Below are 27,625 nucleotides of genomic sequence, written 5' to 3'. Positions count from 1 at the left end.
GGCCCAAGATTGAGCATGGTATTTAGCGCACTCCTCATTGGTCTACTCATTGACACTGAAGCGGTACCCTGTACTTCCTGAATTATTCTTCTACCTAGAGAGAGAGAACCAACCAAACCGCCGCAGTAGGTTAGGTTAGCTTTAAGTGGCAGTCTGCCACCAGGCTCACTCAGACGTTTTCATCCATTGAGATACCACAGGAACAGAAGAAGGAAGATGTCTTCTAAATCTTACCGTTGAACCATCCAGATCGCTTTTGTCCACATCCGATAAATCAGACAGGTTCACAAAGAAATGAGAACCTAAAGTGGAACTCCTTCTGACTGCTAGTGCGACACACACACACACACAGAAGGTGTTCCATAGTCTCTTCTTCTTCGATGTCCTCACAGCTTCTGCAAAAGTTGTACCTTTCAACCTTCAGTCTGTCAGCATATTGTCCGATTAGACTGTAACTTGTCATGACGGACACAAAGACTGAGACGTCTGTTCTAGCCAATAACAGCAAAGCGGTAGACCTCTTCAAATCTAGATTAGGCCACATAGTTTTTGGAATGCTCACAGCCACCTTTTTGTGACCATCTATCATTCGTTGTCTTTCGGGCCTGGTCCTGAAAACTTAGCTTACATGATGTTAGAGGCATACCCACAGATTCCAGTATCCCTGGAATGTGTAGGACAGTTCCTAGTCTCGCAAGCTCCTCTGCTTTTTAATTCCCTTTCGATATCTCTGTGGCCCTGAACCCAGAACAAGTAAATTTTGAACTGTTCAGACATCTTGTTGAGAGATCTGCTACAGTCGAGGGCGGTTTTTTATGTTCAGCAATACGTTCTCCAGGGATTTAATGGCTGCCTGGCTGCCTGAGAAGAAATTTATGCCAATCGTCGTTATGACATTATATCTTAGCCATTCCTCCACTTTCTTAATTGCAAGGATCTCTGCTTGATACACACTGCAGGTGTCGGGTAACCTCTTCGATATGACCAGTTCTAGATCTTTAGAGTACACCCCTAAGCCCACCTGCTCGTTTAGTTTGGAACCATACGTATAGAAGGCTATGTAACTTCTGTTACCAGGGATATCGTAGTTCCAATCGGTTCTATCAGCAATAGTGGTACAGTAATTTTTATCAAAAAGCAGCTCAGGTAGGGTGTAATCCACACATGCCTGGGACATCGGATATTGTGTCCCTGAGCACCACATGACCAATGAGAAAGCTCCCTTAGCCTTACGGCAGTGGTCGCTGCAATTTGGATAGCCACTATGTCCAGAGGCATAAGATGCAGCATTAAATTCGGTGCATCAGATGGTGTCGTCCTCAGTGCGGTTGTGATGCACAAACAAGCTATCCTTTGGATCCTGTTAAGTAGGTGAACAGTAGGTGGATTTTTGAAGCGCCATCCACCAGACCACAACACCATACAGCATAATAGGTCTGACAACTGCAGTATATACCCTAAATGCATGACACGCGGTCTAAATCCACAACATTTGCCAGTGGGTGCAGGTGTATAGAGCAAGATTGGCCTTTCTTGCCCTTTCCAAAATGTTAGATTTGAAATTCAGTTTCCTGTCCAGCAAAACATGGAACATTCTCTCCACCCAAGGAGACAGGCAACTTGTATCTCCTGCTGAAAAGAACTACTTCTGCCTGGCACTGATTTATACCTAGATCACTTTCGGTAGCCCACTTCGCGGTTGCACGTAGAGCTTCCTATGGTATATCTCTTAGAGTATTGGAAACCTTTCCCCTAACCGAAATTGCCACGTCATCAGCATATGCCACCACTTTCACGCCTTTTTTTCATCCAGAGACAATAATATATTGTTAATGGCTATACTCCAAAGTAGGGGAGACGGTACACCTCCTTGGGGAGTTCCTCTGCTGACCCATCTTTTAGATCCACAGATCCCAAGGCTGCCAAGAGTCAAGAGTCTTCAGCATAGAAGGATGACAGACTAATAGGACGAAAATCTTTCGCCTTCGTGTGGTAGGGTTTTCCTGCTTTCCTCCCTAGTATATCTCCCTAAGCCAGGGAACCAGTCTATCAGACACAGCTTGTAATTCAACTGGTGATACATCATCAGGGCCTGGCGACTTAAAGGGGTCGAACGAAACTTCTTATCGTCCTTTAAGGGTCATATATAAAAACTGTTTGTATTATCCGATTTGGCTGAAATTTGGCACAATGATTTGTGTTAAGGTCCCCGGCATCTACACCGTATAGGATTTAGATTAATTTATATCTTAATATAGCCCCCATATATACCAACGATCTCCCTTTAAGGTCCTATAGCCTCTATTACCCAATTTTACAGAGATTTGGCACAATGCCTTTAATGAACATTCCCAACTTTCTTGCTGAATATAGACCCAATCGATCTACATCTTAATAAAGTCCCCAATATAATCCGATCTCTCGATTTAGGGTCTTAGAATCATAAAAGCTGCATTTATTATTCGATTGGGCTTAAATGTGGCGCAGTGATATGTGTTAAGACCCTCAATGTCCGTGTCGAATATGGTTAAGATCGGATCTTTTTTGGGTATATCCCCCATATTGACCGAACTCCCGATTGAAGGTCTTTCATCCATAAAAAAGCGTATTTATACCCAATTTTGCTGAAATCAACTAGAGTGTTAAGCCCCAGATTTTGCTAAAATTTCGAACAGTGAATTGTGCCGACTTTGGTCCCGATCGTACCAAACGTGCCACAGGTTCAGAATCGTTCATTTTTCACCGGATTTTAACGAAATGTTTTTATACCGACGTTACGCCTGTAACGCCTCGAAATATTCGTCTAAGACCCCATAATGTAGAACTAGCCATGTCCGTCCGTCTGTCCGCCCGTCCGTCTGTCTGTCTGTCGAAAGCACGCTAACTTTCGAAGGAGTAAAACTAGCCACTTGAAATTTTGCATGAATACTTTTTATAAGTGTATGTCGGTTGGGATTTTAAATGATCCAAATCGGTCCATGTTTTGATTTAGCTGCCATATAAACCGATCTTGGGTCTTGACTTCTTGAGCCTCTAGAGGGCGAAATTCTTATCCGATTTGAATGAATTTTGGCACTACATGTTTTGTTATAATATCCAACAACTGTGCCAAGTATGGTTTAAATCGGTCCATAACCTGATATAGCTGCCATATAAACCGATCTTGGGTCTTGACTTCTAGAACCTTTAGAGTGCACAATTCTTATCCGATTGAAATGAAATTTCGGACGACGTATTTTGTCATGATATCCAACAACTGTGCCAAGAATGGTTGAAATCGGTCTATAACCTGATATAGCTGTCATATAAACCGATCTTGGGTCTTGACTTCTTGAGCTTCTAGAGGGCGCAATTCTTATCCAATTTGAATGAATTTTGGCACGACGTGTTTTGTAATGATATCCAACAACTGTGTTAAGTATGGTTCAAATCGGTTCATAACCTGATATAGCTGTCATATAAACCGATCTGGGATCTTGACTTCTTGAGCCTCTAGAGGTCGCAATTATTATCCGATTTGCCTGAAATTTTGTACGACGGATTCTCTCATGACCATCAACATACGTGTTTATTATGGTCTGAATCGGTCTATAGCCCGATACAGCTCCCATATAAATCGATCTCTCTATTTTACTTCTTGAGCCCCCAAAGGGCGCAATTCTTCGCTCTATCGCTCTAATAGCAGAGGAAATCTTTGCTTATATCCTTTTTTCCCAAAGAAGAGATGCCCGGAAAAAAACTCGACAAATGCGATCCATGGTGGAGGGTATATAAGATTCGGCCCGGCAGAACTTAGCACGCTTTTACTTGTTATATACAAATATGTTGGGTATCCAAAGTTCGGAACGGCCGAACTTGTTTTTGATTAAATTTTGATTTTGGTTGAGTTTTTAGTTTTAGGCTTTTCTACCATTATTCATAATTAGCCCCCCAGTTAAGAAGAATGAGATCTACTCCAAAATAGCCCCTTTTACATCTGCAAGGACTTGGCAAAGTAGCCTCGTATACACTAAAGCTTCCAGTTAGCAGCTAGACTCCGTTCTTATACAGTCGACATTTCAACATCTGCTCGCGTACCACCTTAACCTAATGGGAATACTTTTATGACTATGGGTATAACTACCCCCTATACCAGAAAACCTTTGAAAACTGTCCCATGTATCGAGGAAAATCTATTTGTTCCCCTACAGCCACGGGGTAACCTTTGGGCCCATTGAGTTGACCCTCGTGGTTTTAAACAGGGCTTAGTTTTAAACGGATTCGAGGTTTTGCAGCCGGAATCGAAGTCGGACACCAATCTGTATTCGGAGTCGATGGTCAGAACTTCGCAGCCCTGGTTAATCTGCAGGGAAGAGATCAATTAGGAAACAAGCCCCTCAATGCTACAGTTTCAAACATTTAGTTCAGATATTATGCCCCTAGATTCCATCAAGATTATTACCCTCGGTAAAGGGTAGAGAGATTTTTCATCATGAATGTTGTGATAGACCAAAGTTTCCACATGAAATTTAAGCCAAAGCAAATTCGGTCGGGCCGAATATTGTTGGGAACCTATCACCATGGATTCTGCGAAAAAATGGCGCCTATATCTGATTACGGTCCTATTTGGACCGTACTTGGCACAGTTTTTGAAAGAACACTATATGCAAAATTTCAGCCAAATCGGATGAAAATTGAGGCTTCCAGGGGCTCAAGAAGTCAAATCGGAAGATCGGTTTATATGGGAGCTATATCAAGTTCTTGGCGGATTTAAACCGAGCTCGTTACAGTTGTTGGAAATCATAACAGAACACTACATGCAGAATTTCAGCCAAATCGGATAAAAATTGTCGCTTCCAGAGGGCTCAAGAAGTAAAATTGGGAGATCCCTTTTTATATGGGAGCTATATCCAAATCTGAACCGATATGGCCCATTTTCAATTCCCAACGACCTACATCAATATTAAGTATCTGTGCAAAATTTGAAGCGGCTAGCTTTACGCATTCGACCGCTATCGTGATTTCGACAGACGGACGGATATGCCTAGATCGACTCAGTATGTCAAGGCGATCAAGAATATATATACTTAATGCGGTCCTAGATCAATATTTCGAGGTTTAACAAGAAACGGAATGACTAGATAAATATACCCCCATCCTATGGTGGTGGGTATAAAAAGTTCTTTAAAATTACATTTTCGCATTTTCTTTTGGTTTTTAACACCATAAAAGTTTCAAATGCCAATGTGGCATCTCTCAATTTCATACAAAATAATCGCTTAAAGTTGGTCAATATATTAAGGTGTTTACACACTTGCTCTAGTCTATGATTGTGTTTGCCTGAAGGCCTGAGAGTGGGGAAAATATCTGGTTAGGTAAGCTTAGGCGGAAGCAACTTTGTTATGAATGCTAATAATTTGTGTAATTACTTTGTTGCTGGCAACTATGGTTTATTATTGCACAAACAAAGTTAGCAGAATGGCTGAGCGTGTGTGTGTGTGTGTGCGAGAGTGTGTGAGTGTTATGCCTATGATGCTATAACATAGAGACAAATGCATAATGACTGTTGTGGATGACATTTGTGGCCTCCCTCTCTCTCTCTGTCTCTCTCTCTCTCTCTCATAGTTTGGCAAGCCCACATTTATACCTTGAGCATTGACTTTGCAACTAATTGCAGTTGTCTCTACATTTAATTTGCTTCGCAAACTTCTAGATGGTGCTTATGTGGGTAATACAACATCATCAGCACCAAATGTATGTACAAATATGGGGGAGTAAGGACTTTGACAGATGTCAGCAACACTGATACACTGTGGGTAAATAAGTGAAAAGGAGGTCAATTAAACGAAAAACAAGTAAAAAGGCGTTAAGTTCGGCCGGGCCGAACTTTGGATACCCACCATCTCGGGTATATATGAAAACTACCTTTCATCAAAATTCGGTGAAAATTTCATACCTCATACCGATCTGAACTATATACCACACGGATGTCGAAAAGCCGAACATAAGTCACTGTGTCAAATTTCAGTGTAATCGGATTATAAATGCGCCTTTTATGGGGCCAAGACTTTAAATCGAGATATCGGTCTACATGGCAGCTATATCCAAATCTGGACCGATTTGGGCCAAGTTGCATACACATGTCGAAGAGCCTAACACTAAGCACTGTCCCAAATTTCGGCGAAATCGGACAATAAATCCCTTTTTTATAGGCCCTAAACCTTAAATCCAGAGATCGGTCTATATGGCAGCTATATCCAAATCTGGACCGATCTGGGCAAAATTGAAGAAGGACGTCGAAGAGCCTAACCAAACTCACTGTCTCAAATTTCAGCGACATCGGACAATAAATGCGTCTTTTATGGCCCCAAAACCTAAAACTTAGATATCGGTCTATATGGCAGCTATATCCAAATCTGGACCGATCTGTGCGATATTGCAGAAGTATGTCAAGGTTCTTAACTTAACTCACTGTTCTAAATTTCGGGGACATCGGGCAATAAATGAGCATTTTATGGGCCCAAAACCATAAATCAAGAAATCGGTCTATATGGCAGCTATATCCAAATTTGAACCGATCTGGACCAAATTGAAGAAATATGTCAAAGGGCCTAACACATCTCACTGTCCCAAATTTCAGCAAAATCGGATAATGAATGTGGCTATTATGGGCCTTACACCATAAATCGGAGGATCGATCTATATGGCAGCTATATCCAAATCTGGACCGATCTGAACGAAGGATGTCGATGGGCCTTACACAATTCACTGCCCCGAATTTCATCAAAATCGGATAATAAATGTGGCTTTTGTGGGCCTAAGACCCTAAACCGGAGGATCGGTCTATATGGCAGCAATATCCAAATCTGAACCGATCTGGACCAAATTAAAGAAACATGTCAAAGGGCCTAAGACAACTCACTGCCCCGAATTTCATCAAAATCGGATAGTAAATGTGGGTTTTGTGGGCCTAAGACCCTAAACCGGAGGATCGGTCTATATGGCAGCTATATCCAAATCTGGACTGATCTGAGCCAAATTGACAAAGGATGTCGAAGGGCCTAACACAACTCATTGTCCCAAATTTCAACAAAATCGGATAATAAATGTGGCTTTTATGGGCCTAAGACCCTAAATCGGCGGATCGGTCTATATGGGGGCTATATCAAGATATAGTCCGATATAGCCCATCTTCGAACTTAACCTGCTTATGGACAAAAAAAGAATCTGTGCAAAATTTCAGCTCAATATCTCTATTTTTAAAGACTGTAGCGTGATTTCAACAGACAGACGGACAGACGGACGGACATGGCTAGATCGTCTTAGATTTTTACGCTGATCAAGAATATATATACTTTATAGGGTCGGAAATGGATATTTCGATGTGTTGCAAACGGAATGACAAAATGAATATACCCCCATCCTTCGGTGGTGGGTATAAAAATATAGCACAGAAATGTTGAGATAAAAATGTCTTTAAATGGCTAAAGTCCATTAAAAGATTAGGAGAAATTAAGAAGTGTATCGATCTTAAGATGGACAATACCGGTTTAATATGAGAGATGAAAGAAAACTATCAGCACTTGTTATACCCACCTAGAAGGATGGGGGTATATTCATCAGTTCAAATCAGTCTTTATCCTAATATACCCCCATATGGACCGATCTCCCGATTAAAGATTTTAGGCCAATAATAGCCTCATTTATTGCCCGATTTCGTTGAACGAGTTTGGTATAAATCAGATTTTATTTGGCTATAGCCCCCATATAGACCAATATCCCGATCGAAGTGCATATCTGATCATTTTTGATTATAGCTGCTGCTTTATATCGATTTCCTGATTTAAGGACGCGAACCCATATAAGACCAATTTATAACCCGTTTGTCTGCAATTTTGAACAGTGAGTTGTGGCGAGTTTGGTCCAGATCGGACCATACTTCTATATATCCTGCCACTGGTTCAGAACTGTAAGTTTTTTCCGGATTTTAACGAAATGTTGTTTTTGCATATACCCGAGGTAGTGAGTATTCGGTCGGGACGAACTTAATTCATTTTTACATGTTTAGGTTAAGTTAGGTAGATGAAAGAGAAATACCCTCACTTGATTTTTATACCCACCACCATAGGATGTGGGTATACTTATCTAGTCATTATGTTTGAAACATGTCGAAATATTGGTTTAAAACCCCATAAAGTCCCAGTAGCCGAGTTGATAGCGTGCTCGGATTGTCAGTGCGGGGGTCATGGCTTCTATTCCCACCAGAGGCCTTGATCAACCCGCGCCTAGGGACCACCCCCAAAACCCGCCAAACGCATATACATAGACCAATCACTTCAAAATGGGTATCGAATTAACGGTATTTGAGAGAAGAAATCGAATCTGTTATCCAAATAGTGGGACTAACTGTTTCGTGGGCCACCCCCCCACCACCATGAGACTTTGTATCGGAAGATAGAAGCGCAAGAATATGCAACTGGGAAATGTTGGATGACCACAGCTTCTCTGTTCATCGTTATATTAGTTTCAGTCTTGGAGAAATCACTCGGCTTGACAGAAGAAAGGAGGAGGATTGGCATAAATTTCGGCACAAATTCTGCACGTCTATCCTAGACCAGAAAAGAAAGTGGAAACTCCGCAGAATATAGACTAGTGGTCAAGCGGATCACGAAGGCCCTGAATGACTCGCTTGCATCAGCATGTCCTAGTGCCAAACCAACCAAGGGAGCACTGCAGAAAACTCTTCAACCTGGCGAAAGCCACAAGAATGCAATGTCTATGAGGCAGAGCTAAGAAAATATAAGGGCGTGTTGAGAAAGGCTCAGAACAATTCCTGGATGGAATTCTGTAGCTCCCTGGAGGATACATCTGAGGCCTCTAGGCTAAGGAAGATTTTGTCCTCGTTGTTGTAGTAGCAGTGTGTGGTACACTGAGGCGGCAGCCCTTGCCGATGAAGAAATTCATCAGGTCAATCCGGTACATACAACCGGCTGCCATTAGATTGGTTGTTGTAGTAGCAGTGAACTCTGTCCTCGTGAACTATCACTGTGGGGTACACATTTCCCGGGAAATTCTCCAACGGACAACGTGGAGCCAGAAGAGGTTGTCACTGGTAAGCCTTTATCGGAGCCGAAAATCCTTCGGGCGATAAAAAGTTTCGACTCCTTGAAATCGCCAGGGACTGATAATCTATCATCTATTGAATTGCAAGCTGTGCCTGGTAGACTGGTCCTTGGCTTAGGGAGATGTACTCTGCTTGTATCAGAATGTCATATATACCTGTGGGATGGAGGGACACGAAGGTCATTTTTATTCCGATAGCAGGAAAACCCTACTGTCTGTCATTCTTTATGCTGAAGACTCTTGAGAGGTTGATAGGAACTTATCTTTGGGCACTTATCTTTGGGCCCTGGAGATCGGCGGTCGCGACAGCAGCCGCCCTTCACGACCTAGTGGACTACATAGAGGGTTCTCTCGCTGTCAAGGAATATACAATGGCAGCATTTCTTGACATTGAAGGTGCTTTCAATAATGTAAAACCGATATTAATCATGAAGAAGTTTGAGTTTCTAGGCATCAACTCTGCCGTAAGAAAGTTTGTTAATAACTTAGATGCATTACGGCAGGCTTGGGATCTGTGGATCTAAAAAGATGGGTTAGCAGAGGATTTTTTCCAGGAGGTGTACTGTCTCCTCTACTTTGGAATATAGCCATTAACAATATATTATTGGCTCTCTGGAAGAAAAAGGCGTAAAAGTGGTGGCGTATGCTGATGACGTGGCAATTGCCGTAAGGGGAAAGTTTCCCAGCACTCTAAAAGATGTGCTTGAGGAAGCTCTAGGCGCGAAGTGGGCGAAGGTGTAAATCCGTGAAAGACAGAAGTAGTTCTTTTCGGCAGTAGATACAAATTGCCTACAGTGGCACCTGCCTCCTTGGTTGGAAAGTATGTTCCATTTGCAGAAAGCGCAAAATACCTGTTTTGCTGGACAGGAAATTGAACTTCAAATCCAACATTTTAGAAAAACCAAAAAAGTCAACTCTTCTTGCCCTACACACCTGCAAGAGAGCCATTGGCAAAAGTTGGGGGGTTTAGACGGCGCATCATGCACTGGGTATATATTGCAGTTGTCAGACCTATAATGCTATATGGTGTTGTGGTCTGGTGGATGGAGCTTCATAAGTTCACCTACTGTTCAATACTCAACCGCATCCAAAGGATGGCTTGTTTGTTCATCACAGCCACGCTGTGGACGACACCTTCTGATGCACTGAATTGTGGCTAGACAAATTGCAGCGACCACTGTGGTTTTCCGCCGTTCCAGAATCCCTTGGCCAAGGATTCTTGCAGTAACCCCGAGTAATAAATTGTTCTTGGAATTTGAACCCATGCGTTCGAGGTGACAAGTGAGCGCCAAATGTGTTTTCAGTGTTGCTTGAGAGAACTACAAAGCAAGTAAAAGATAGAAATATGCCTATACAACTACATACCTACATACATATATATATGTACAAAACCTAACTAAATACCTATTTTAACAATGAAGCTAACTGTATTTACCTGTTACTCTGCTCTTAGGTATGTCAGTATGTTTGTATACACGAACTTTTATACATACATAAATTCTCATGACCATTTTCAAGTGGGCACTTGCACAAATCTCTATGTGTCTACTTGTGAACCAGAGTGAAGAGTGTTGGATGGTGGATGATGCTTGTGTTGTGTTGTGTGTGTGCGAGTGTGAGTGTGAGTATGGGTCATCGAGAGTAATATTTTAGATGAAGTATGGCAACATTTGCCATTAAATGTTGTTGTAAACAATGTCACACTTGTGACAGTTGGCAATAGTTTGCATGTTGTTGATGTCATTGCTACCCTTGTAGTTGTCGTTGGCGTTGTCATTGTTTGGACAAGTGTTGTTGTCAGCAACAGTTTTGTTGTTTGTCGAAAGATATTAGGGTGTGTTGTGATAAAATCAATTGAAAAAGCTAAAAATGATAAATGTCAAGTAAAAGTGTACTAAGTTTGGCCGGGCCGAATCTTGAGAACCCACCACCATGGATTATGCTAAAATTTATACAAAATGAATTTAGTTAAAGGGCATAATTTTACTCTACATACCAAACTTCTGTAAAACCAGTAAAAATTAAAGCTTCTAGGAACCGAACATGAATGATCGAGAGACCGGCTTATATGGTAGCTATATCAGGTTATAGACTGACTTGAACCGTACTAGGCACAGTTGTTGGAAGTCGTAATAGAATACCGCATGCAAAATTTCAGCCAAATCGGACAAAAATTGGGGATTGTAAGGGTTCAAGATGTCAAATCGGGAGATCGGTTTAAATTGGAGCTATATCAGGTTATAAACCTATTTGGACCGTTCTTGGCACAGTTGTTAGAAGTCTTAACAGTGAATTACGTGCAAAATTGGAGAAAAACTGCGGCTTCCAGTGGCTAAAAAAGTCAAATCTGGAGATCGGTTTATATGGGAGCTATATCAGTTTATAGACCGATTAGGACCGTACTTGGCACAGTCTTAACAGAACATTACATGCATAATTTCAGCCAAATCGGAAAAAAATTGCAGCTTCCAGTAGCTCAAGAAGTCAATTCGGGAGATCGATTTATATGGGAGCTATATCTTAATCTGAACCGCTATGGCCCATTTGCAATCCCCAATGACCTACATCTATATTAAGTATCTGTGCAAAATTTCAAGCGGCTAGCTTTAGGCGTTCGACAGCTATCATAAATTCAACAGACGGACGGATGGACGGCCATGGCTAGATCGACTCAGAATGTCGAGGCGATCAAGAATATGTATACTCTATGGGAACGAAATTACTAGATTAGTATACCCCCATCCTATGGTGATGGGCATAAAAATGGAGAAGAAAGGTTACGAACCCAATATAATCACCATAAAGAAATTTTTTTCAAACAAGGGCTGACATGGAGTCTATAATTTTTATACCCACCACCAAAGGGTGGGGGTATATTCATTTTGTCATTCCGTTCATAAGACATCGAAATATCCATTTCCGACCCTATAAAGTATATATATTCTTGATCGTCGTAAAAATCCAAGACGATCTAGCCATGTCCGTCCGTCTGTCCGTCTGTCTGTTGAAATCACGCTACAGTCTTTAAAAATAGAGATATTGAGCTGAAACTTTGCACAGATTCTTTTTCTGTTCATAAGCAGGTTAAGTTCGAAGATGGGTTATATCGGACTATATCTTGATATAGCCCCCATATAGACCGATCCACCGATTTAGGGTCATAGGCCCATAAAAGGCGCATTTATTGTCCGATGTCGCCGAAATTTGGGACAGTGAGTTAAGATAAGCCCCTCGACATATATCTGCAATTTGGCCCATATCGGTCCAGATTTGGATATAGCTGCCATATAGATCGATTTCTCGATTTAAGGTTTTGGGCCCATAAAAGGCGCATTTATTGTCCGATGCCGCCAAAATTGGGGACAGTGAGTTAAGTTAAGCCCCTCGACATATATCTGCAATTTGGCCCATATCGGACCAGATTTGGATATAGCTGCCATATAGATCGATTTCTCGATTTAAGGTTTTGGGCCCATAAAAGGCGAATTTATTGTCCGATGTCGCCAAAATTTGGGACAGTGAGTTGTGTTAGGGCCCTCAATATCCTTCTTGAAGGTGGCCTACATCGGTCCAGATTTGGATATAGCTGCCATATAGACCGATCTCTAGATTTTAATTTTTGGGCCCATAAAAAGCACATTTATTGTCCAATTTCGCTGAAATTTGGAACAGTGAGTTATGTTAGGCTTCTCAATATTCTTCCTGAAGATGGCTCAAATAGGTCCAGATTTTGATATAGCTGTCATATAGACCGATCCGCCGATTTAGGGTCATAGGCCCATAAAAGGCGCATTTATTGTCCGATGTCGCCGAAATTTGGGACAGTGAGTTAGGATAAGCCCCTCGACATATATCTGCAATTTGGCTCAGATCGGTTCAGATTTGGATATAGCTGCCATATAGACGGATCTCTCGATTTAACGTCTTGGGTCCATAGAAGCCACATTTATTATCCAATTTTGCTGAAATTTGGCACAGTGAGTTGTGTAAGGCCCCTCGACATATATCTGCAATTTTGCCCATATCGGTCCAGATTTTGATATAGCTGCCATATAGACCGATCTCTCGATTTAAGGTCTTGGGCCCATAAGAGGCGCATTTATTGTCCGAACTAGCCAAAATTTGAGACAGAGAGTTGTGTTAAGCCCTTCGACATGCGACTTCAATTTTCCCCAGATCGGTTTAGATTTAGATATAGTTGCCATATAGACCGATCTCTCGATATAAAGTCTTAGCCCCATAAAAGTCACATTTATAATCCGATTTCGCAGAAATTTGACACAGCGACTTATGTTAGGCTTTTCGACATCCGTGTCGTATATGGTTCAGATAGGTCTATATCTGGATATGGCTACCAAAACGACTAATATTTTGTTCTACAAAATTGAACAATGATTTGTACCACTCTATGTCCGTGTCGAAATTGTTCCAAATCGGACCATATTTCGACATAGCTGCTGTGGGGGCATAAATTATGTATTTTTCACCGGATTATGACGAAAGCTGGTTTACATATATACCCGAGGTGGTGGGTATCCAAAGTTGGGCCCGGACAACCTTTACTTTTATTTTTGAGCTTCCACAGATATTTCGTTACACCCTTTTACCCATAAACCCATTTCCTGACCCAATGGATCATTAAGGCGCTTTAGTTTGTTGTTATTCTGGCCTTCATGCAATGACCAACCACTGTGGTATACTCTGTGTATAAACACATCTACACACACACACACATACACCCTTACACATGTCTCATACATAAGTAATGTGATTTTGTTTGTAATTTGTTTCATTTGTCAACCAATGATTCTGTTTTCTAATAATGCTACACCATATATCACAACCTTTTTGCATTGTCCAGCATTGACAATAACAATTGTTTTTTGGCCATAAATTTGAATTGATAAAAATGTGAGAATATATGATGAGCTATAAGGGTGGAGTGGCCAACAAAAAATTATAAGAAGATAAATTAACTACTGAATAGTGCGTGGAATGGGAGACATGGAGTCGCGATTTACGGTTTGTAATGATGGAAACAAAATGTGTCAGAGAATGAAAGAATGAACACAGAAGCAGCCCTTCATGACCTAGTCGACTACACTGAAGTCGCTGTTAAGGAATTGTGATAGCATTTTTTGATATTGGGAGCGCCGTTAATTATATTAGGTTAGGTTAGGTTGAGTGGGTTGCCCACCAAAGGCGAGTTCACTCGGTTAGGGTACCACAATGGACCCAGTTTGGTCCATTGTGGTACCCTAGAAAAAAGGGAAGAGAAAGAAGATGTGAGACCTCGGAATAGAGGGTATACACGAATAAAATAAAGACAGGAGGAATGGAGAACCCGAACGGAGAAGGCACACGACTAGCAATCTTAGTTCGTAGCCGCTTTACTTAGAAATCCGAAATTGATTGTATTCGCCCAAAAAGAAGGTAGTTGGGAAAAAGAGGATAGAGAAAAGCATATAGATATAAGGTGCAGGGCGGCAAAAAATGGCTAGCCAAAGTACAAAACAAAAAAAAAATAATGAACCAGGCAGATCGGGAGAAATTCGATCCGGTATGAGTGTAGTCCAGCCAACCAGTCAAATCAGGCGTCTACAGAACTTCAAAAGACAAGAGGACTAAGTGTCTGCAGAAAATTTTAGGCATGGAAAAAGATGTTCACTCATGATTCTGTGGCTACTCCTCGCATTTGCAGGGTAATGGCACAAAAGTTGCTCAACTATCTTCAACTTATCCTCGGTCATCGCACACCCAGCTGAAGTCTGCTTCTCCCTGTGTCCATCGCGATGCCAAGGACTTGCTGTTCCATTGACCAGTCAGCACTGCTATCAGCAGTCCGAAGTCAACCTTCCCCATCCTCAGGATAATCAATGTCCACATTCGAGAAATACTCGCGTAAAGAACTTTCGAGCCACCATGGCGCAGAGGTTAGCATATGCGTCTATGAAGCCGAATGCCCCTTGAGAGAGGGTCAATTACCGACGTGAACATCAGAAAATTTTTCAGCTGTGGTTATCCCCTTATCCTCTCAGTCGTTCTGTCCATCACGACAGATCACTGTCTAATCGGAAAACTTGCTGACAGGCTGTAGTTATCTTTGGGAAAGAATAGTTTTTATACCCTTTCCCTTGGGAAAGGGTAATTTTTATACCCTTTTTCGAGGTAGTTTTAATACCCTATCCCTTGGGAAAGGGTAGTTTTTTTACCTTTTCCCACGGGTAAGGGTAGTTTTTATACCCTTTCCCAAGGAAAATGGCAGTTTTTAAATCCTGATCCTAAACTTTCCCCCGGGAAAGGGTAGTTTTTATACCCTTATCCTTGGGAAAGGGTAGTTTATATACCCCTTTCCTTGGGAAAATGTAGTTTTTATATCCTTTCCCTTGGAAAAAGGTAGTTTTGTACCCTTTTCTGGAAAAAAGGGGAGTTTTGTGCCCTTTCCCTTAGGAGAGGGTAATTTCTATAGCCTTTCTCAAGGAAAAGGGTGGTTTTTATATCCCTTTCCTTGAGAAAGGGGAATTTTTATACCCCTTTCCTTGGGAAAGGGAAGTTTTTATATCCCTTTCCTTGGGAAAGGGATGTTTTTATAACTTTTCCATTGCTGAAGGGTAATTTTTATACCCTTTCCCATGGGAAAGGATAGTTTTTATACACCTTCCCTTGAGAGGGGGTAGTTTTTATACACCTTCCCTTGGGAGAGGGTAATTTTTATGTCCTCTCGCGAGGGGAAATCTAGTTTTCATACTCTATCCCTTGGGAAATGGTAGTTTTTATATCCCTTCCCTTGGGAAAGGGTAGTTTTTATACCCTTTCCCGATGGAAAGTTTAGTTTTTATACCCTATCCCTTGGTAAAGGGTAGTTTTTATACCCTTTTCCTTGGGAAAAGGGGATTTTATACCCCTTTCCTTGGAAAGGGAAGTTTTTATACCCCTTTCCTTGGGAAAGGGAAGTTTTTATACCTTTTCCATTGCTGAAGGGTAGTTTTTATACCCTTCCCCTTGGGAAAAGGTTGTAGTTATACCCCTTTTTTGGGAAAATGGTTGTTTGTATGCCCTTTCCTTGGGAAAGGGAAGTTTTTATACCCTTTTCCTTGAGAAAGGGAAGTTTATATATCTTTTCCATTGCTAAAGGGTAGTTTTTATACCCTTTCCCTTGGGAAAGGATAGTTTTTATACTCCTTCCCTTGGGATAGGATTATTTTTACATCCTTTCCCAGGGAAAAGTTAGTTTTCATACCCTATCCCTTGGGAAAGGGTGTTTTTATACCATTTCCCTTGGGAAAGGGTAGATTTTATACCCTTTCGCTTCGGAGAGGATAATTTTTATGCCCTTTCCCGAGGGGAAAGGTAGTTTTCATACTCTATCCCTTGGGAAATGGTAGTTTTTATACCCTTTCCATTGCGAAAGGGTAGTTTTCTTACCCTTTTCCTTGCGAAAATATAATTTTTATACCCTTTTCCTTGGGAAAGCGAAGTTTTTTACTCTTTCCCCTTGGAGAGGGTAATTTTTATATCCTTTTCCAAGGGAAAAGTTAGTTTTTATACCCTATCCCTTGGGAAAGGATAGTTTTCATACCACTTCCCTTAGGAAAGGTCCGATTTTATACCCTTTCCCTTAGGATAGGGTAATTTTTATATCCTTTCCCGAAGGAAAAGTTAGTTTTCATAACCTATTACTTGGGAAAGCATAGTTTTTATACACTTTCCATTGGGAAAGGAAGTTTTTATACCATTTTCTTGGGAAAGGGTAGTTTTTATAACCTTTCCCTCAAGAAAGGGTAGTTTTTATAACCCTTTCCTTGGGAAAGGGTCGTTTTTATACACTTTCCCTTTTGAAAGGGGGAGTTTTTATACCCTATCCCTAGGGAAAAGGCCGTTTTGACACCCTTCCCCTTGGGAAAGGGTAGTTTTTGTACCCTATTCCCTAGGAAAAGGTAGTTTTTATACCCTATCTCTTAGGAAAAGGTAGATTTTAATACCTTTCCCTTGGTAAAGGATAGTTTTTATACCCTTTCCCTTGAAAAAGGGTAGTTCTTATACTCCATCCCTTGGGAAATAGGAGTTTTTATACCCTTTCCTAAAGAAAAGTTTATGTTTTGTACCCTATCCCTTAGGAAAGGGTAGTTTTCCCTTGGGAATGGTAAGTTTTTATACCCATTCCCAAGGGAAATGGTAGTTTTTATACCCTTTCGCATGAGAAAGGGTTGTTGAAGCACGTCCAACATGCTGGTTCAGCGGCCTACGGTCCAGTATGGCATTCAGCGCATCACTCGGGGCTGTACTTCTTACCCCTTAGATAAGCACTGCCGCGGCACCCAGTAACCTAAATTATCGCCAAAGATTTTTTACCATTTCTCTTAAGCAAGGGAAGTTTGTATACCGTTCCCTCTGAAGAAAGGGTAGTTTTAATATCCTTCCTCTGGAGAAATTGCTGTTTTAATATCCTTCCCCTGGAGAAATTGCTGTTTTAATATCCTTTCTATGGATAAAGGGTAGTTTTAATAACCTTTCTCTGGAGAACGGGAAGTTTTAATGCCAAGGGAAAGGGTAGTTTTTGTAACCCATTTCCTTGGGAGAGGGTAGTTTTTACACCCTTTCCCGAGGGAAAAGTAATATTCATACCCTATCTCTTGGGGAAAGAGTAGATTTTATACCCTTTTCCTTGGGAAAGGGTAGTTCTTATACACTTTCCCTTGGGAAAGTATAGTTTTTATTCCCTTTCCCTTGAGAAAGAGTACCCTTTCCGTGGGAAAGGGTAGTTTTATACCGGAAAAGGGGTATTTTTCTCTAGAGAAAGAGTTTTAATACTCTTTCTCTGGAGAAAGGGTAGTTTTAATACCCTTTCTGTAGAGAAAGGTTAGTTTTAATACCCTTAAATGTTCTTTTTACTGTTAAAGGGTATTTTTATTACCCTTTCTCTTGGCAAAGTGTAGTTTTAATACACTTTCCCTTAACAAAGGGTAGTTTTCATACCCTTTCCCTTTGAGAAGTGTAGTATTTATACCCTTTCCCATGAAAATGGGTAGTTTCAATACCCCATCCCTTGAGAAAGTGTAGTTTTCAAAACCTTTCCCTTGGAAAAGAGTAGTTCTCATACCCTTACTCGTGACAAATGGTAATTTTATTACCTTTTCTCTTAGCAAAGGGTAGTTTTAATACCCTTTATCTTAACAAAGGGTACTTTTAATACCCTTTCCCTTAACAAAGGGCAGTTTTTATACCCAAGTCTCATACACAAATCTATTATCTCTTTATGGAGGCCATTTAGGTAGGCAGCTTTCCAACATCAATCTATCTTTCCACAAAATGTGGCCACATCAAAAGACGATTCTAGACACACAAAAACTAAAGAATTGGCATGTACCTCATCTTTTATGAAACTGTCAATCTGCCTGACTTCACAGTGAAGCCATTCTTTGGCAGCAGTACAACTAAGATAGCCTTTCTTCCTTTTTTTACTTCCCGTGCTTCGCTTGTTTGACATGTTCTCATGGCTGTTTTTTTCTCGTTTCGTCTTTTTACAGGACTATCACGATGACATACGACAAGAACAAATGTGGGAAATGCAGGCGTTAACCACCTCCTCCAATGTGAATGGCAACAGCAGTAGCAGCAACAGCATTAATGCCGTTGGCGCCAGCAGCAACAGCAATTGCAGCATTTCGAACAACGACCATGAACAAGCCATCAGTCCAAATCATCATCTGATTGAGGGTGGCATTACAGACATGGATACATCGAATGATGACAAATCGGATGAGTCAACAGGTATGGATTGCCTAACGAATGAGAAATTGGATGGCACGGCAGCGCAGCTTAGAATAAGAGCGCCCAACAACATGGGAGTGGTGACGACCAATATAGCGGCAGATCCTTTGAAATTAACACCAAATGCAACGCCAAGTAAGTTGACTTAGTGGTGGGGGGGAGAGAGAAACCGTATAGGTTGGCCTTTAACTAATGAGGAACATTTTTTGTGCTTCTCGGTTTTTTTAGTACATCATCCCTGTGCCATGACTGTTACTCTGCAACACCAATTATCTGCAGTGGCTGCTGCGGCGGCCGGTATGGGTGGCATTTTGAAACCCTCACCTGCTGCAGTCACCGGTTTGGCGCCCAACCAACCACCCACAGGTTTGGCTTTACCCACCAGTGAAGCGGATACTACCGCAGCCTCGGCTCTGACTTTTTTAGAAACTTCGGGAACACTGTTACATCCTGCCTTGAGAAATGTTAAGGCCATTAATATTGGTAAGTAAAACGAAAGAAAGAAAAAAATCTCCAAAATACAATTTCAACAAAAATCCAAGGGAAATCACCCTATAAGGTAATTTTTCTTTAAATATTTTATTTCCTTTTTTTTTTTTGTTTCCAGCTGGAAACCTAACACGCAAACGTCCCCTATTGGGTGTGCCACGCTCCAGCATGAATCCGACCAAGCGCACGGTTATGACACTACTAGCTAGAACCAAAAATGCTCAAGCCCTGCATACGGTACGAAATCCTGTGACGACGCCAACGCCCACACATTTTGCCGAGTAAGTTTAAGACAATAGGCATAACTCTCTCCAAGTTACAGTTAATTTTTAGTTATCGCGTTTTTAGCCCCTTACAAATGTTGGCCTCACCCTTTATAATACCCCACCATCATCAGGCCATGGAACATCATCACCATCAGACCATGTTGCCATTGTCAAAAGAGAGTCTGAGTCAAGGTGTTTAAATTGTGTAGAACATGGTCCGCCTTCGAAAATCAAGGAAAATGATGACAAAGCTACAACAATACCAAAAACACATGGGAGATTAGCAAAAGTAACAACAAAAGTAAGGCAACTATAACTGCGATCCTAATGAAAACAACAACAACAACAAAAACACAAACAAGAAAAATACCCCGCCTCCTTAAACTACAAAGTAGATATACAAACAAACCCACACACTTCTTACATCACACACATTTGTTTATTCACATCAAGATTTTAAGTTACAACAGTAAGCCTACACTCATACATACATACACATAAATGGATGTGAAGGCGTGTGTATGCATATGGCAAGTGCAAATAACAGCAACAGGAAATTGCATGCATACATGCCAACCTACAAGAATACAAAGAATGGACTCTATACAGTCGGCAAAACAAGCAAGCAATATGTGTTAAAAGCAACAACACCAAACACACATACATACAAAGAAAAACTCAAATTAAATACTCATGCATGTTAACATTCATACGTACATACCAACAACAACATATGTAAATTTATTATATGATCCTTTAAGTTAACGCCAACTAAAACACATTTCCACACACACACACACACACAAGAAAAACAAACAAAATATGTAACAACACAACAAATAAAAAAGTATTTATATATTTACAAAAGCAAACGAAACAAGTGAAATTTATGAAATTGATTTACTTTATGAGACGGAAGATGTATAAGAGCAACAAAAAACAACAAGAACAACAAAAAATGGATTAAAAATAATACCAAATTTAGGGACTAAACGTAATTTTAAGCTAAGCATATTTCACAAAACGAAACCAAACAAACAAACACACTGAAAAACTAAACACAAGCAACAATAAAAGAAAATAAGTGACTATTAAAAAACTCCCAACTCTGTAAATGCTCTCTTTTTCACCTCAGCCACCCACCATGTGTGGCAGTCATTGACAAATTCGGTGTTGCCACTGTGTTGTGCGACCTGTTAAATAGCCTATTACAATAGATAGAGAGAGAGGTGAATTTTAAGTTAGGCTATGTTTATATTCAGAATGATCAATCAAAAATCTTTCAAATTACACGAAGATTACACTGTGTAAGCACAGTATGCAACTCTGGTGAAATTTTCGTTGTCATAAGAAATGCAATGACATATCCCAAAGAAAATTTTCGCAACCAGTATCATTGCCGAAAGTTTCGCTTATTGGTACGCAGCTCAAATGAAATTTCCTTTGCAAAACAGGGTTACATAACAGGCATTGGTGAATTTTGAAAACATATGTTTTAGTAGCTCCATGTAAAGCTGAGTATTCTGTTGAGTATTTCGAGGGGAATGCTGTCAAACTCCATATAAAAAAAACATCGGCGAAACATTGGCTGAAAACCGGCGGAAAAGATGGTAAAAAAAACCATTATAGTAGCAACACTTGAAACTATTGTCGGCATCATTCTGGTTTGTTTTATTGGTTTCAATGGTTCCTTTTTATACCCTCCACCGTAGGATGGGGGTATACTAATTTCGTCATTCTGTTTGTAACACCTCGAAATATGCATCTGAGACAACATAAAGTATATGTATTCTTGATCGTCATGTCATTTTAAGTCGATCTGGCCATGTCCGTCATTCCGTCTGTCTGTCGAAAGCACGCTAACTTTCGAAGGAGTAAGGCTGGCTGCTTTAAAATTTGCACAAATACTTTTTATAAGTGTAGGTCGGTTGGGATTGTAAATGAGCCAAATCGGTTCATGTATAGCTGCCATATAAACCGATCTTGGGTCTTGACTTCTTGAGCCTCTAGAGGGCGAAATTCTCGTCCGATTTGACTGAAATTTTGCTCGTGGTGTTTTTGTATCACTTCCAACTACTGCGCTATGTATGGTTCCAATCGGTCCATCTTTTGATATAGCTGCCATATAAACCGATTTTGGGTCTTGACTTCTTGAGCCTCTAGAGGGCGCAATTCTCGTCCGATTTGACTGAAATTTTGCACGTAGTATTTTGGTATCACTTCCAACAACTGCACTATGAATGATTCAAATCGGTTCATAATCTGGTATAGCTGTAGTATAAACCAATCTTGGATCTTGACTTCTTGAGCCAATAGAGCGAAATTATTTTCCGATTTGGCTGAAATTTTGCATGAGGTATTTCGTGATGACTTTCAATAATTGTGCTAAGTATGGTGCAATTCGGTACATAACCTGATATAGCTGCCATATAAACCGAACTGGGATCTTGAATTCTTGAGCCTCTAGAAGGCGCAATTCTCATCCGATTTGGCAGAGATTTTGTACAATGGCATCTCTCATGACCTTTAACATATGTGTCTAATATGGTCTGAATCGATCAATAGCTTGATACAGCTCCCATATAAACCTATCTTCCGATTTTGCTTCTTGAACCCTTACAAAGCACAATTCTTATCCGAATGAACTGAAATATTACGCAATGACTTCTACAATGTTCAGCATTCATTTATGATCCGAATTGGACTATAACTTGATTTAGCTTCAATAGCTTAACAGCTCGTATTCAATATTCTTTGTTTGCATAAAAAGAAATATCGCGCATAGAACTCGACAAATGCGGTCTATGGTGGAGGGTATATAAGATTCGGCCCGGCCGAACTTAGCACGCTCTTACTTTTTCTTTATGTATTTGAGAAAAATATATAAAATAGAGAAAACAATAAGTGCAGATAAAGAAACGTGTTTTGGTATGGGAACAAAAACATTTGATTGCTGTCAAATTCCACTCGCGAAATAATTAAAAATTTCAGCGGCTATTCCGAAAGCAAAATATAATACCAAACCTAACATGAAATAAAGTTATTTATTTCATTAATTACAACACATATGTACTTTATTAGCGAAAAATGATAAAAATTCGACCAAAATTACAAATCGATGTTGGTCGCCATAATGTATTTCACACAACTATTTTTCAGTGGCGATATAAATGTCTTGCCTGCAATCGAAAATTCCGCTAGAGGTCCATACACAGCTCAGTGGGGTGGAGCAAATAAGGTAAAGCCAAAGACGCTCCGTCCGTCTTTTCCAACACAACAATCCCTACGCACCAGCGCACCTCTGTTTCAATTCAATCGTTTAACCCATGGTACAATTAAGAGGTAGGGTCAATAGCACAACAACAAAAATCTACCCCCAAGGAAACTACCTTGAGTGGCAAATCCCGTAAATTGAAATGTCAAAGTGGCTTTAGAAATAAACTTTGTTTTACAACTTATCTTCTTCAATTTTGTTTATATTTGTATTTTCATCATAATAACTCTGTTTTGTTGCTTATATGTGGGATATCGGATCAAATGGAACATCATTTTAAGATTTTAGAAAAATATCACAGCTGTGATATTAAGCATTTGACATTTGGATTTACTGCAAAATCAAAACAAAAATTAAAAACTTGTACTCAGCTGTTCGCATAACCTCACCTTATAAGTGCATCCTGCGTTCAACCCATAATTGTTTCATATGGCCACAACCACCTGCTGAGTTAAATCGGCAAAACCAGGCTTTTTTGCAACATTCTTGTGATAGAGATCCAATATAGGGTCACTAGGATTTGCCTCTGCAGTCGTCCAGATATTCGCTATAGCAGAACAGCGCTTTGGATCTGTTTCGTTTTTGCAATTTAATTACAGTGGCCTGAGAAGCAAGATCGACGAGATGGTAGATTTTATGAGTCGGAAAAACATATTGATTGGGGCGATCCAGCAGTTTGTCTCCTGAACAACACCTACAGCTTGCACATTTGTGACGGATACAATGTTCTACGTAAAGATCGCTTAAGGAATGGAGGTGGGGTATTGGCTTTCGTCATACACCGTTCCATGCAGTATAGACCCATCTCGCAATCTACTTTAACAATAAAAATTGAGCGTCATTCTGTGTTACCATATGTGAAGTAGTGTTTTTTTGGCGTCAAAGTTAAAAATTGTTAAATTTTTGCGTGTTGCCTTTTTGACATTTGTTTGCAGAGTTGCATTTTTTTTCAACGCAACGCTCAAAAACGATGCTCAACGCACTCATTCTGTTTTGGCCTTTCTTTCTGGAAATATGAGTAGCCCTTACATTCTTTTTGCACAGAGTTCTAATAAACACAAATTTTATGGACTGTTTACATTTAATTATTATTAATTTTTTTCAATTCTTTTACAATTTCAAATTAAAATTTTTTGTAGCTATAATTTTTAAATGTAAACATTCCATTAAATTGAAATTTAAACATCTAAAATCTAAAGAATAATTTATTTACATTTAATAAACCAAGAAAAAAAACAGTTTACAAAAATCTAATTAAACACTTAAATTATATACTAAAAAAATACATTTAAACTAAATAATCAAATAGAGGATTAAAAAAAACAACCAAATAAACTGGTAACGAAATTACTTTAAATAAATTACTTTAAATGCAAACTCAAAAATCAATGGAAAATTTCAACACAAAAACAAGGATAAATTCATAAAAAAAAAACTAAAAAAACAAATTTTAAATACAAAAATATTCAGTAATAACCAAAAACAAAGTTCAAACCTATTTTTATTTTCAAAAGAAAAAGAAAACATTATTGAAAACGAATTTAATTGCATTCAATAGAAAACAAAAAATGTGAAACATTTGAAAGAAGGTTCGACAACAAGAGGTTTCAAGCAGATCTAAAAACATGAAAAATCAAAAACAAATTAACAAAAAGTAAATAAAATTAAAACTAAAATAAATTATTTTCCTATACACTCAAAAATTATTTATTTTACAAAGTTTAACATCAAATCTCTTGGATCTCTTGAACTTGGCAAGAAAGGGTGTATGCATAAGTATGTAAAGGAAGAACAATGCTATTTTATCTAGCTTTTATGTTATATACATACATATATTTAAGATTTTTTTTTTTTTTGTTATTAAAAAAATAAAAATATGATTCTCTGTGCCATAACTTTCTGTAAATATTTAATAAATGTCCTACATTTCTTTTTAATTTTAAGGTATTCCACGAGTTTTTTAATTCTTGTCTGAAGCAGATTTTGTGTTGACTAAGTTTGAGCACTATTTTAACGACGTTCCACAAACTACTCTGGAATTCGTAGACAAATTTTAAAAAATAAATTAAAATTTTCTATGTACGAATGATTATATTCCAGATTAATTGCCCCTGACTCTTAACGAAGCGGAAATAACTTAAAATGCTTATAAATCCTTAATGTATGCCTGTAGACGAAGTAACTTTTTTTTAAACAACCAACACACAAGTGATGTCCTCTATGAATGCAATACATTGCGTTAGCGAATAGAATTTCAGAAATTGGAATTTGAATTTGTCTTGAATTTCGTATGTTATAATGGATGGGAAAAAACATTAACCGGATGTCGATTCCATATACGAGCTGTTCGGGTGAAGAAGGAATTCTCTCTGTAATGCATAATCCAATCCGCTGACCAATCAACTACAAACAGGAAAGTTTGCAGTTTGTCAGGAAAGTCCAGTTGTTCTGACAAACACCCTTTCTTCAGCACTATGTAAGTGCCAATAGAATAGCGCCAGGCAGCCCACATTCCTCTGTCTCCAATCAACGCCTTCGCACTCATTTGGACACGCCCCAGAATGATTGGAAGTTTCTGGAAAGTCCAGTAGTTCTGACAAACATCCTTTCTTCAGCACTACAAAGGTGCCTATAGAATAGCGCCAGGCAGCCCACATTCCTCAGTCTACAATCAACGCCATCGCTCTCCTCTGTACCCGCTCCAGAATGATTTTGAAGCTGTATCCATTTTCAGCCTTATGAAGATCAGAAGAAGTGAAGTAGTTTTTGCACCGCTTAAGGAAGCCTATGCACATAGGCCTAATAACAGCGCTTCAAAGCCTTCCAATAGAAGCACCGTTTGCCTTTTGAAATTAAGCTTCCAAAAGGACTCAAAGTTTGACAAAGGACGCCTCTACTGTCTTTATGTATTCTTCTGAAGTACTCCATAAAATATATGGGACCCACGTTAGTGTGTATTGAACCACTAAAGTTTTTAAGCAGTAATTCTGTCATTCTTAAGGACATTCATTTACTGTGAGAGGCAAGTACTAACCTCGCAATGTCACACAATGTTAATATAAACATGGATTTCGGAGACTAGGCCTAGGGGATGCAAAGCTAGAAATGATATCAGGATTAGAGGTGTGCACGTAAGTCGTGAGTCGTCGTGTCACGCGTGGGTCACGTGATTCGTGAGTGAATCCATATATGCGATCGTGTGTGACCTTGATTGAATTAAAATTCTTCGTGGTTGAGCGCCAGTGAGTGAACGAGTGCGAATATTAATTTGGTCTTGCGATATGGAAACATCTTGGGAATCTGTTAAACGGTGCTTTAGGTCATCACTTCTCCATACACCTATAGCTTCATGTAGCTGGTCAAAATGAAATGTTTTCTTTCAACTTTGACAGAAGAACTTAAAATGCTTATAAATCCTCAATAACTTAGCCGACTACAAGAAGAACTGTTCCTCAGCGAAAATCAGAGATTAGTTTGGTTATGCCATGATGAACTTTGTTATGCAACCCCAGCAAGATGCGCCAAAGGTTGGTTCCTTTATATAGGGCTTTGCCTCATCAGTTAAACCCCGTTTAGAATGCTCTTCCGGATTTAATGGCTCGATCATCTGTTTCCCTTTATAAAAGGGAAATCCGGATTTAATGGACAGTGTAAACGGGGATTTAAAGTAATTGCTGGCAATAATCCTTTAGATCTCAACAATGCGCTTAAAAGTCGTTAAGGAAAATCTTCAGCAACAACGACTGCGTACCTTGGTTCTCACCATCTACGCTTTTATTACCATTTTACTTCACCTTATGGCATCTGCATGATAGACTGAAAAGCTACTTTGCTTCGATAAATTAAGGATTCTCTCCGATAATTGGTGAGTTACTTAAGATCGCTCGCACAAAGCCGTCTTTCAACATGAGGGTGTTTATTCCTTCTTTTCCTCAAGGAAGGAGTGTCGATAGCCCAGGCTTATCGAATACCGGTACGGGATGGAATCTCTCTTGTCACCCATCCTTGATTCAAAATATCTCGTTGAAAGCTTCTTAAAATCAGTTTTAGCAGACAACGACTTAATACCGTCACTCGACTTTTGAGTATTTTAACTCGCCTTTCGAGTTCAACATATACCTCTACCCTTAACAGATACAAACAAGCAACTACTTTGAGTATTGACCCTAATTATATCATTAGCTGAGGGCTGCAACGCAATAGAGTGGAAAGTACCTATTACGATGGGACAACTTTTCTAAGTACTTATTACGTAGATGTTTTTTACTTTCTTTCTTCAATTCCATATTTTGAGATTTCCTTCCTTCACAAAAACATCTTGAGAGTCTCCATGGACAAATGTAGGGTAATCTCTTCCAAAGACGGAAGTATAAATTCCGGTACTTTATATCTTCCGAGTGAAAATGCACCAGCTCCGTTTTCCATGTGTTTGTCCTTATCCTATACTTCATAGTCCGTCTCGACAGTCGACAGAAATTTGCAGACTCGGCTAGAGCACACCTCAACAGGTACAAAAATCAACTACTTAGAGTATTGACCCTAATTATATCATTACCTAAGGACTGCAACGCAATTGAATGGAAAGTACCTATTACGATGGGACGACTTTTCTACTTACCTATTACGTAGTATCTTTTTAACTTTCTTTCTTCAATTCCATTTTTTGGGATTTCCTTCACAAAAACATGAGAGCCTCCCTGGACAAATGTAGAGTAATCTCTTC

The 27,625-nt window shown here is 39.6% G+C and overlaps 1 protein-coding gene across 3 annotated transcripts in view; it reads left to right on the top strand.

Moving 5' to 3' along the window:
* LOC106093636 (uncharacterized) overlaps positions 1-21,060 on the top strand; it is a 113,048-nt gene extending 91,988 nt beyond the window's left edge. For 2 of the 3 annotated variants that reach the window (XM_059370314.1, XM_059370315.1), the window contains exons 5-8: positions 18,630-19,008; positions 19,102-19,356; positions 19,481-19,643; positions 19,696-21,060. In XM_059370314.1, coding sequence (XP_059226297.1) covers positions 18,630-19,008; positions 19,102-19,356; positions 19,481-19,643; positions 19,696-19,828 — 930 coding nt within the window. In that variant the 3' untranslated portion in view covers positions 19,829-21,060. The remainder of the gene's footprint in view (positions 1-18,629; positions 19,009-19,101; positions 19,357-19,480; positions 19,644-19,695) is intronic. The other variant, XM_059370316.1, reaches the window with a different exon arrangement.
* Positions 21,061-27,625: the final 6,565 nt, after the last annotated feature.

This window comes from Stomoxys calcitrans, chromosome 5 (genome assembly GCF_963082655.1).
Source record: "Stomoxys calcitrans chromosome 5, idStoCalc2.1, whole genome shotgun sequence".
NCBI lineage: Eukaryota > Metazoa > Arthropoda > Insecta > Diptera > Muscidae > Stomoxys > Stomoxys calcitrans.
The sequence above is the reverse complement of the archived record's forward strand: the minus strand, read 5'-3'. Positions and strand labels throughout refer to the sequence as shown.